The 11,961-nt window shown below is 32.9% G+C and overlaps 1 protein-coding gene across 1 annotated transcript; it reads left to right on the top strand.

Annotated features, from left to right (window-relative positions):
- Nucleotides 1-1,374: 1,374 nt before the first annotated feature.
- On the top strand, nucleotides 1,375-5,909 carry LOC124355655. The gene is made up of 3 exons (XM_046806816.1): nucleotides 1,375-2,810; nucleotides 2,913-3,776; nucleotides 5,789-5,909. Exons 1-3 carry the CDS (start codon nucleotides 1,375-1,377, stop codon nucleotides 5,907-5,909), a joined length of 2,421 nt encoding a protein of 806 aa, XP_046662772.1.
- The last annotated feature ends 6,052 nt before the right edge of the window (nucleotides 5,910-11,961 follow it).

The following is an 11,961-nucleotide window of genomic DNA, read 5'->3' as shown; positions in this document are numbered from 1 at the left end:
ACCTGAATTTTATTACTGCACCATTATGTCTAAAATCTTAACATTGGATGATTAAAGTTTTCAAATTGATGTTAGCATTTGGGTTTGTCTATCTATAACAGACATCAAAGTGTTTTGTGTGAACTGAACCTGAATTTTATTACTGCACCATTATGTCTATAATCTTAACATTGGATGATTAAAGTTTTCAAATTGATGTTAGCATTTGGGTTTGTCTATCTATAACAGACATCAAAGTGTATTGTGTGAACTGAACCTGAATTTTATTACTGCACCATTATGTCTAAAATCTTAACATTGGATGATTAAAGTTTTCAAATTGATGTTAGCATTTGGGTTTGTCTATCTATAACAGACATCAAAGTGTATTGTGTGAACTGAACCTGAATTTTATTACTGCACCATTATGTCTATAATCTTAACATTGGATGATTAAAGTTTTCAAATTGATGTTAGCATTTGGGTTTGTCTATCTATAACAGACATCAAAGTGTATTGTGTGAACTGAACCTGAACTTTATTACTGCACCATTATGTCTATAATCTTAACATTGGATGATTAAAGTTTTCAAATTGATGTTAGCAATTGGGTTTGTCTATCTATAACAGACATCAAAGTGTATTGTGTGAACTGAACCTGAATTTTATTACTGCACCATTATGTCTATAATCTTAACATTGGATGATTAAAGTTTTCAAATTGATGTTAGCATTTGGGTTTGTCTATCTATAACAGACATCAAAGTGTATTGTGTGAACTGAACCTGAACTTTATTACTGCACCATTATGTCTATAATCTTAACATTGGATGATTAAAGTTTTCAAATTGATGTTAGCATTTGGGTTTGTCTATCTATAACAGACATCAAAGTGTATTGTGTGAACTGAACCTGAATTTTATTACTGCACCATTATGTCTAAAATCTTAACATTGGATGATTAAAGTTTTCAAATTGATGTTAGCATTTGGGTTTGTCTATATATAACAGACATCAAAGTGTATTGTGTGAACTGAACCTGAACTTTATTACTGCACCATTATGTCTATAATCTTAACATTGGATGATTAAAGTTTTCAAATTGATGTTAGCATTTGGGTTTGTCTATCTATAACAGACATCAAAGTGTATTGTGTGAACTGAACCTGAATTTTATTACTGCACCATTATGTCTAAAATCTTAACATTGGATGATTAAAGTTTTCAAATTGATTATAAAAATAATTTAACTGTAAACTTCGCTCCATGCGAAATGGTATATACCATGCGGCATCTTATATTTCTAAATACTTTATACTCCACTCATATTATATAGACATGAAAAAAACAATATTTAATGTCACACTCAATATTGCACTGGGGGACGTTCCAAGCATGAACTGTGGGATCTGCATCTTAGGGGACATCAATGTCAATAGTCTTGTGCAAACAAAAGAAAGCTCTGCTGTTGGTGAGTTACTTGCCTCATTCAACATTTCAAGAGTTTCTTTGCCTCCAACAAGAGTAACTCCAACATCTGCTACCTCAATCGATATGGTATGCACAGACCTCGATGAAGACAAAATTGATGTAAAAGTATTACAAACATATCTTTCAGACCATACTGGCCAAATCTGTGATTTAGACATATCGTGTGAAACAAGAAAACCTCAGATGGCACTGACAAGACATTTTGGACAAGAACACCTGTTGAACCTTAAAAGACTCCTTGATTTACAATCCTCGGAAAAAGTTTATTCAGCACCTGACCCAGAGGAAGCCTACTCTACTTTTATTGGCATTTTCACAACTGCACTTGATGTCGCCTGTCCACTGAAGAAAACCCGAAACAAGAAAAGGAAACACAACAACTGCGTGGTTAGCAATCCAGAGGCGGATAACTTAAGATCTATTTTCACTATAGCCCACAACAAATATTTGCTAACTGGAAAAGTAGAGGATAAATTTGATGCATTTCAAAAGAAAAAGGCATATGATCTTAAGTTAAAAAACCTCAGGAAACAAGCAAATGAAGAGGCTATTGCCCAATCAGATAACAAAAGCAGGACGATCTGGAATATAATCAACAGTGAAAGGGCATCAAAAAGACATGTCTCAGATGTAATGTGGCAGTTAAACGTTGCAGATGAGACCATTGAGGATCTGGGAAAAATTGCAGAATATTTTAATAAGCATTTCATAAATGCTGCAGAGATGACCCTGTCCAACAACATCCCGATAAGAGCCCCTGCCGCCCATAAACCTAAATTCCATGCAGCAACAACATTATTCGAATATCAACCTTCAACAATAGAAGAAATACTTAAAATAATTGCATCACTCAAATCAAAAACATCTAGTGGGATTGATGGGATAAGTTCTAAAGTACTGAAGTTCTGTAGAAGTGAAATCAGTCAACCTCTCGTCAATATTATCAACAAGTCGCTGACTCGAGGTGTCTTCCCAACAGAATTAAAAATTTCAAAAATCTATCCTTTACACAAGCAAGGAAGTAGAAAGGAATTAAAGAACTTCAGGCCCATTTCCCTAGTTCCAACAATATCGAAAATAATTGAAAAGGTAGTGCTTTCACGTCTCCTGCAACACCTTGAAACAAACAACCTCCTACCTCCAAGGCAACATGGCTTCATCTCAGGAAGATCAACTACGAGTGCCCTTATTGATCTAATTGAACATCTTATGGACAACCTGGAAGATGGGAATACGGCTGCTGGTGTTTTCTTGGACCTGAGCAAGGCTTTTGATAGCCTTGACCATGCAGTGCTTCTGTCCAAGATCAATTCCCTAGGTATCGTAGGAACACCACTCAGGTGGTTTCAAAGTTATTTGCACGAAAGAAAGCAGATCGTTGAAATAAAAAAAGTTGTTAAGGGAAACTTGAAAATTGAAAAATCTAAGCCAATGACTATAAGGAGAGGGGTTCCACAGGGGTCAGTGTTGGGACCTGTGTTATTTGTACTTTTCACTGGTGACCTGCCTGACTACTTGGGGAACCACTGTTACCCTGTCTCTTATGCAGACGACACAGTTTTAATAAGCAACAGCAAGTCAGTTCCAGGACTAGAAATGAACACCATAACATCTGTAAATATGGCTCAGGAATACTGCCTTAGGAACGATTTAATTTTCAACGCATCAAAAACAAAATGCCTTACTTTTGGTAAAAATAAGGATGAAGTTCATGCTCCACCCAACCTTGAAAGAGTAAGAACCACAAAACACCTTGGGGTAGTGATCGATGACCGGTTGACTTGGAACTGCCACATAGACGGCTTATGCAAAAAACTCAGCTCAGCACTCTTTGTGCTAAAGAGGATAAAATCAATTGGTACACCTACTGCAACAAGAACCGCATACCATGCTCTGTTTGAGACCCACATTCGTTATGGTATAGTACTGTGGGGTGGATCATCTGCAGGGAATCTCCAGCGAGTGTTGGTTTTACAGAAGCGTGCAATACGAATCATGGCTGATCTAGACTTTCGAGATAGCTGCAAAGAGGCTTTCAAGACCTTGGGAATTCCTACAGTGATAACTCTGTACATTACTGAAGTGATTCTACACGCCTACACACAACGTCCCGAGAGGAATGGTGACATCCATGATTACAACACAAGGCGGGCCAATGACTTCAGTCTTCCCTTACATCACTCAGCTCTTTTTGCCAAGAAGCCGTCTTATGCTGGAGCGAAGCTTTATAATATGCTTCCGAAGAACTTCAAAACCAGCACTCCGCAGGTTCTGAAGAAAAGACTTATTAAGTGGCTTGTTGGAAGGTCAATATATAGTGTTGAAGAGTTCAAGAATATAACCAATGTAAATATGTAAATTATATGTGTATTTTGTAATTGTTATTTTGGTAAAACTTTTATCATGTTTTAAAGAAATAGCTACCTAAACTGTGTCAGTTAAACATGTTAATTGTTAATGTAGTTAGCAACTTTTATCTACAATTGACTATATGTCTTATCATATTTGACGCCATTTCTGTTCTTAATGAATACGAAAATAAAGCAATTGTCTATTGTCTATTGTCTAAGCAATGTTTATAATAAGTAATCTTGTAATATATCAGATATGAAAGCCACGATAAAGAATTGAAACCATTTGGTATCAATCAATTCATTCTTTACATAATAGGCAAGAAAAAATAAATTATTTATGTGCATGCTTGGTTATTACAATATAATAAAATGTAAAACTTTTTTGAACAGATGGAATTGGGATATTTACAATAAAAATACGGTTGACTTCAGTTTAGTTTATTTGGAGGATATAACCATATATAACATTTGTTTTCATGTTAACAATATCTATGTAGATTTTACATAAACCTTGAACACAATCTCTGATATACACTCAGTGGTAGAAGCAAACTTATTAATTCTGTTGCATTTAAGATGATAGTTTTTGAATAACCAAGCATTAAATCAGTAAGTATATCATAAAATGGCTTTAGTACTCTGTATCAGACAATGTTCACCTTTGTCTGCAGTGACTTCCCCACTCAGCAATGAAACATCCAGAGGCTGTGATTCCAGATGACGTCACAACTATTTCGCTCTCTGTCACACGCTAATTAATTACTGGTCGCTCTTTGTTGCTTTTGTTTACCTTTTCCATCCCTAAAGCATCCATGATTGGTGTTCAAATTTCTCCCTATACATGATTCTGCATCCACTCTATGCAATAGTGTTTGGTGAGCTCTAGTGAAGCTGTAGTTTCAATCACAAATTGATAATTCTGGTTCATTGAAAAATGTTATTTTTTGTATGATTCTTTAATTGCTTGCTGGGCCAATCATTAGAAGGTGATTAAAACGCAACAACCCCTTGCGGACAATTTTAGTGCGAGCTAAAGTTATTGTGGTCGTTGATTTACTAACACACTAAGTTCCGATCTTTTGAACCAAGCCAACCAGTGCTTTTGTGTGGTAAAATTCCATAAACAAAAAATTTTGCATAACAAATTACATAAAAGAGACTAAAATATACAGTAATGTTTGTTACAACAGTGCTGTACCTCATACTGTTATGTAGACACACAACATATTAAACAATATATATTTATTTGTTTTTTTTAACATAGTTAATACAAAAATTAAATTCTAGGATACTAAACATTAACGTATTGTATTTAGACTATAAAAATGGACACTGTTAACTTTTATAGTAGCCACTCGGGAGTGGGACATTAAAAGACTAAGTGATTGGTGGTGACGCATCGCTCTCTGTCACACAGTAATTAACTTGCCGGTCGCTCTTTGTTGCCCGGTCTGCCTTTTTATCCCTAAACCATCCGTAGTTGGTGTACAATTTCTCCCTTGTGTGTCACTGCACCCGGGATATATACCAGTAATAGTGTTTGTTGTGCTCTGATGTTCTCGTTTTCAACCACAAACTAACATGTCTACTGCAGTAAAACCTACTGTGTTTTAACCTGTGTTGTTGGCTAAGCGTTAGCAAGCCCTATTTATTGTCTATTTATCTCCGAACTATGTCGAGAACGAACTAAACTATTGACTTGATACTTTGTATGAAGCTTCATTTCTACATAAAAAACACGATGTTTTCAACTCAAAGACTGTTTTACCATTCCCTCTTATTTATTTTCTCTTTTCACTTTTTCGTAGCATCCTGACCTAGGAAACTATGCTGTTTAACACATATTTTGTGGGTTCACTATCTTTTTTAAAGGATTTTTTATTATGATCATGTAGAGGCTTTTGATGATATCACTACTTGTGAAATCACTGCTGAGTGATGATATCACCCAGTTATGTCTGCAGTCTTGGGAAAAAAGAAGGCTTTCTTTCCGTGCCAGAAGTGCAGACAGGCTTGCCAACATGGCTCGGCAAATGGGGTGTACAGATGCCGAGACAAAGCGAGCAGTCTGTTAACTTTAACTGAGCTACAAAATACACGCGCTTTGTCCACGTGGCTTGTGCTGAATATTACAATAAGAAGGTCCATGGTAGGATTCTGGAAGAATTACAACATTAATATTATTTTTATTGTTCATTTGACTGTGCTAGCGTTTTTAATGAAACATTACTTTGAGTTTTTAAGTATTTAAGAGTTAAATATATTAATAATACATGTATAATAGAATATGATCCAGCTACACAATTCTTAAGAAATACCCAATTAATATAGAATGTGACCTGCTTATATTGGAAGACTATTGATATTTTGAATGGAAATAAACAATAAATGTTTTGAAAGGGTCGGTCATATTAACCCGTCCCCCCTCCAACTAAAGTCATAATTCAGTGTTATTTGGGCTGATACCGATAGTGAATAGGTTCTTATTATTTAACCTGAAAGTACCAATCAGAGTACTCCAGTGTTATCGTAAATTTGATATTAAAACTATATACACACAAAGTCCTCATCTGGCGTTTTCTGGGTTCTAATTCAAAACTTATTAATTATATATTAAAATTAAATAATCGAGTATCTTGAATGTGTGCAGCGACGAGAATAATAATTGTAAATCATTTTCTTAGACTTCGGCAATCACATAAAGTATAAATAATATTCAATGTCAGCGAAACATTAAATTGTATAATACTTTGTATTTGTTATATATCGTATCCTTTACAATAATAACTTTAAATTTATTCAAAACTATTGGCCCTATATTTTTGAATGTACCTATTGATGCCAAGAACTTATGGTTTTAACTGAAGTCTATTATATTTTTAATACATTTCTCTTAAACATCTAAAACAGATATAAATTTTTAAAAAAGTATAAAGATTGGCACTAAGTTATAAAGAAAAGTTTCTAAGTCACATGGCATAGTACATCCATCATTCAACCCTTAATCATCACCCCGTGCAATCATTTCCAAAACACTACAAACGTTGCCAACAAAAGTACTTACAATACTTGCCTGTAGTATTTAAGCATGCACATGTATGTATTTAATATTGTGCTTTGATGACATAAGTTATTAAACAAATGTCAATATTACAAATTACTTCTTCTGAAAGACAAATTATCTGTATAATATTAAGACTTACAAGCAAGGAGGAAAAATTCTTAGACAGTTTTTTTTATAATCAGAGAGAAACTAATAATAATATAAATGTCACGTTATTCTAGGACTCTAATTTGAATTAAATATCGTTGGATGAAATATTACATGTCAAATTAATATATTTGAAGGTAAGTTAGGAGTATACCAGCAGCCCACGTCTTGATTTAATATGCATCGTTGGAGGTGCATTCAAAATGGCAAGCCTAACAGCCACCAGGAAAATGGCAGAAACATTTTGTCATTCTACTGAGTGATAGTCTTTAATGACGCTCAACGAAACCCTACAATGAATGGATGTGTACAACTTTTGCCCACGCAACTAAATTCTTGTCTATCAGAAATACAGTAAAGTAAGTAAAAATTATGAAATTTACAAATTAAATTATTTTTGCGACATTTTGTGGATGGTTAGGATACGCAAACACTGAATGTGCACCATGAAACATGATGTTGCCTTTGGAAATGAAATTATGGGCAAACTTCCTACTAAAAGTCCGTAGCTTAATTCATTTTCGAAGTATTCAGCGGGAAAGAAGAGGAATTCAGATACATTGAGCCTGATTTGAAACAGACAAGACGTGGCATTTGAAATTAATCCAGTAAATGGAGGAGATGCATCTTACTTAACTAAAATTAGGGCCAGAGCTGTCCCCCCACCCTTCATCCTTCAACCAACACTCCTGAGTCCAAACGACAGCCAACTTCAGCAATTAATCTCCAATGAGTTGACTTACTTTATTGGTGTAGCACTGTTTAAGCCAACACCTGAGAAATGCATTATTCTGGATCTGGGTGATGACTCACTTGAAGATTTCAACTATTTCAATTAATAACACTTAAGCCCAGTACAATTGTAATTCAAATGCTTTCTCTGTAACAAAACCTAAGTTAAATTTAACACTGTGAAAGAATTATTTCTTTTTTAATGAACCTATGAATGAAATTAAGATATTGAATTTAGTATCTTACTCCAGCAACTGAGATATTAGCAATTCAGTTTATTGGACATGGTGAGCCGGGTTCGAATCTCAGTTTATGCACTTTCACACGCTGTCATTCATTGAACGTTTTAAAATACTACTGGTAAAAGACGAAAGGTTGTTAGCCAGTAGCCAATGTGTGAAAACTGCCAATATTAGAGAGTGGGACTGTTTGTTCAATCATTCACGAGTTGCGTCAACAGCTCTGGAGATTTTTGGTGCAGAATTGGCTCTCACGTAATAAACTATACATTTACATCTCCCGTGTAGATTCTTTTGATGGCGAATATGTTTATAAAAAGTTGTCTTTTTACTACTTTTCGTATACAACAGTAGTTTTCTTCATACAGAAATCACCTTGAGGCAATTTATTCTTATTTTACCACGTTACGTGCTTTGATTAAAAGGGGTGGAAAATTTGTAATATGTATATATATATATATATATATATATATATATATATATATATATAATATAATAATTAATATAATATATTATAATATACTAATATAATATATTAATATAATATATATATATAATATTATATATATATATATATATATTTCTAAAACAAATACTTTATTTATAATCTATTGCTAGCCATTATATTGTTTGTAGCTATTGTAGTTGGCAATTGTATGTTAGAATATCTATTGCTAATATATATATTAGAAATGTTTTCCACCACCATTTAAATTTAAATTTTTGTGTTGTTCAAAAAACATATAATTTAAAACAATTCCTCTTGCACCAGCTATCTGATTATTAAGCCCGTTACAACACAGTCAAAGTAATATGAAGACACTATTTCAAGTAATGCAAAGTAATACAATATTTCAAGTAATATTGAGGACTTGCACTGGTTATTTATTATAATATTTTTCACTATTTCTTCTTTCCATAAAGCACCTTAGAATTGCATTCGTTGTTATATTTAGTAGATTCATTGACAATAGTTTAAAATATGTCATTTTATAATAATCGTCACACATAATTAAACACACAGATGTGCACAATTTATTACAATTTTAGTTTTTTAAACTAATAAGTAACGATTTTACCTAATCTTTCTAGTCCAATATCTCGTCGGTCTAATGTGTCAGACATTGGATCCAATGTCACTGAACCTTAATCACGTGACCTTAGATACAAACCTTGTCTGTGAACGGAGCTCTTTTTATCAGCACTGTCGATCTTGTACTGTACTGTTGTAAGCAAAAACCCTTACTCTGTTAGACAAGATCTTCGCACAGGTTTGCGGCCAATCGATAACACTAAAAAGGAATCGAACTCTCCTTGCACAAATTGTAAAAAAAACATGAAATTAAAACCAATAACTACTGAAACAACAACAGTGGGTCTGAAAGTCCCACATTTTGACTTTCCGAATCTCTCCGGTAATAGCGAAACTGTGAGATATAGAATCTAGTGAAGTTTAAAATGATAAAAATCATTGGAATAATACAGTATTTCTTTATTCTAAAGAGATTACATTTGACTTATTCGAGATATAATAAATAATTATTAAGCTTCTTAACAAAACTAGTCTTTAGTAAGTCGTGGGATTGTTTTACTTGATCTCAAAATATGCTGGATACATATTTTGTCTAAGGTATAGGGACTATAATAGTCAACAATTTAAAATTATAATAAACGTATTTTTTATAATCTTTCAATTAATTGTTGAATGTTGTTTATTCATTTAAATGTTTACTTTCCATTTTAAAATACCGCCAGTATATAAGCCATGATTAGTTTTACTTTTACCAGGTCAATAAAATTTATAAGACTGTTATTTAAATAAATGCGATTATTTAATATGTGTGATTAGATATTTAGTTATCAGTATAAATTTCCGATTCTTGTAATTTTTGCATCACAATACAATGATTTAAATTATAATTTATTACCAGAGTATTAAATAATATCTGTAGTTATTAGAAAAGAATTCGCTTCAAAAGTTCACTGATTGAATTCGTTTTTCGTCCCTAACTAACACCAAGCCAGTTCTTCGTTGAAAACTGGGAATAAAAGGATCTCAATGAAAGAAGGATTCATGAATTAAAGACAGTTGTCGACTTTAAAGAAGCGTAGTTTGTTATCGACAACTTGTTTAGTATTACGGAGTTTAGTCCTATCGGGATACAATAAATAATTCTTAAACTTTTGTACCAAGAACAGTCTTTACTTTCGAATCTCATTGGATTTTTTACTTGATCTCAAAATATGCTGTATACATTTCACCTGTGGTACAATGCTCGTTGTAGGATTATAAAAATAAAGTAAAAAAGACAAATAAAAATGTTTCTATAAAAAAAAAATAGTTTTATGTTCGAACTAGGATCTGGCTTAGAAAAACTATTTACGTTGCATAACTATATTATGATTTTCTATTTGAATAAGAAATTGTTTTAGAAGTAAGGCATCAAAATAGCTACCGGTACCGTATTATTTATTCTTCATTATGTATTTTGAGATAACCATTAAACTTTGGTTTTTAAGGATAGTCAGGGTTGCCGAGATCTGACGCAGGACTGAGCGTCGAGCCGCGGGGTCACACACATCACGTAACTCGCAATCAGGTTGGTAAACCTTTCGCCGAATAAATATGCCATAACCTGCGTGACATGCAGCTTTTTTTACTTTATCAGCGTTCTTTTCGTGGAATTAAGCCAGCATAGAACACGTTTATCACACACAATACGTGTTACCTTTGTTGAAAGTGAAAAACATTACCTTTGAATTTTAAAAGAGATTAAAACCTGGTAATAAAATTCAGAGAAGAAAACTATTTCAGTATATTAAGCTCCTCATAACGATGTGGTTGTTGATAACTACTGGAGTTTGTGATAATGTTAATTTTAATACTTTAACTGATGAAGCAATAATTAATAAACTTAAATAAACAAAACTTTTTGCACCTTAAAAGTGTATTTCTCAGTTTAAAAAATTATATTAAATTAGAGGTATGTAGAAACACTCCTAAGTACTTTTAATCGCTTGAGAAACGTTTTTACCACAAAATATGCAATACAAATAATTTGTTAATATTTATTAACTGTCTACGTTCAAATATGTACATACTATTTGTGTTCTATAAGTAACCTGTGGATACAATTTATAGATATCACTCAGTAATTTTTTATTTGGATAAATAACAATTTGTTCCATACTTGGCTTTTTAATCGTCATCTGGTAAGTTTTGTAAAATGTTCTACCTAAAACACTCTAGTGAGTTAAATAAATAAAGTTCGCACTATACAATTAATCTATATATTCATAATGAGAGATTTTTCTCTTGTATATATTTGTACACAAAAGATTCCCAAAATTCCACAGAATGCAAAATGTTTGCGGATAGGTGAGAGACAGTGTACGAGTAGTTCAAACTTTGGTACCGCTGTGGATCTGTTAATGGACCGTAACCCAGAATAACAATGATTGAAATCGCACCTACATCCATTTATGACCAACTTGAGGTTCATTATTCTTAGTTTATCAATAACTTTGAAGGTTTATTACTCTTATCTTCGCCGTTACATTCATGAACGTTTAATTTATTGCAATAAAAAGTTTGGGTTTTTCTGATCTGTATGAAATTATTTCCATGACAACTTACTAATACCATCAAATGTTATTCTCAATAATTTTACTTTCTCTGAACGTTGGGAGTTATTTTTATTTCGTTTTCATATAGTAGTAATATTTTTTTGGTCCGAATTCCAGTGATAGAGTAGGTTTTAATGTAAATAAAAAGAAGAGCGGAGTTAATACAGGTATTAAGAAGAAGAAACCATTGAATCGGGGGCATGGAAACATTCACAGGTCATTAGGCCCCCCTCCCAGGAAATTGTTGATATATTAGGTACTAAAAGAGTTATTTTATAGTACTTTTAAACTAATAAAAGGAGGGCAAATTGGAGGGTTAAAGTGAATA

This window comes from Homalodisca vitripennis, chromosome 2, assembly GCF_021130785.1.
Source record: "Homalodisca vitripennis isolate AUS2020 chromosome 2, UT_GWSS_2.1, whole genome shotgun sequence".
NCBI lineage: Eukaryota > Metazoa > Arthropoda > Insecta > Hemiptera > Cicadellidae > Homalodisca > Homalodisca vitripennis.
This window is presented reverse-complemented; position numbering and strand designations above follow the sequence as displayed.

Excerpts from the sequence above, each read along its gene's own strand:
- LOC124355655 (XM_046806816.1), top strand. The coding sequence starts at position 1,375 with ATGAACTGTGGGATCTGCATCTTAGGGGACATCAATGTCAATAGTCTT. Across the intron at positions 2,811-2,912 it reads ATCGTAGGAACACCACTCAG|GAGAGGGGTTCCACAGGGGT; the intron begins GTGGTTTCAAAG and ends AATGACTATAAG. Across the intron at positions 3,777-5,788 it reads ATTAAGTGGCTTGTTGGAAG|TCTTGGGAAAAAAGAAGGCT; the intron begins GTCAATATATAG and ends TTATGTCTGCAG.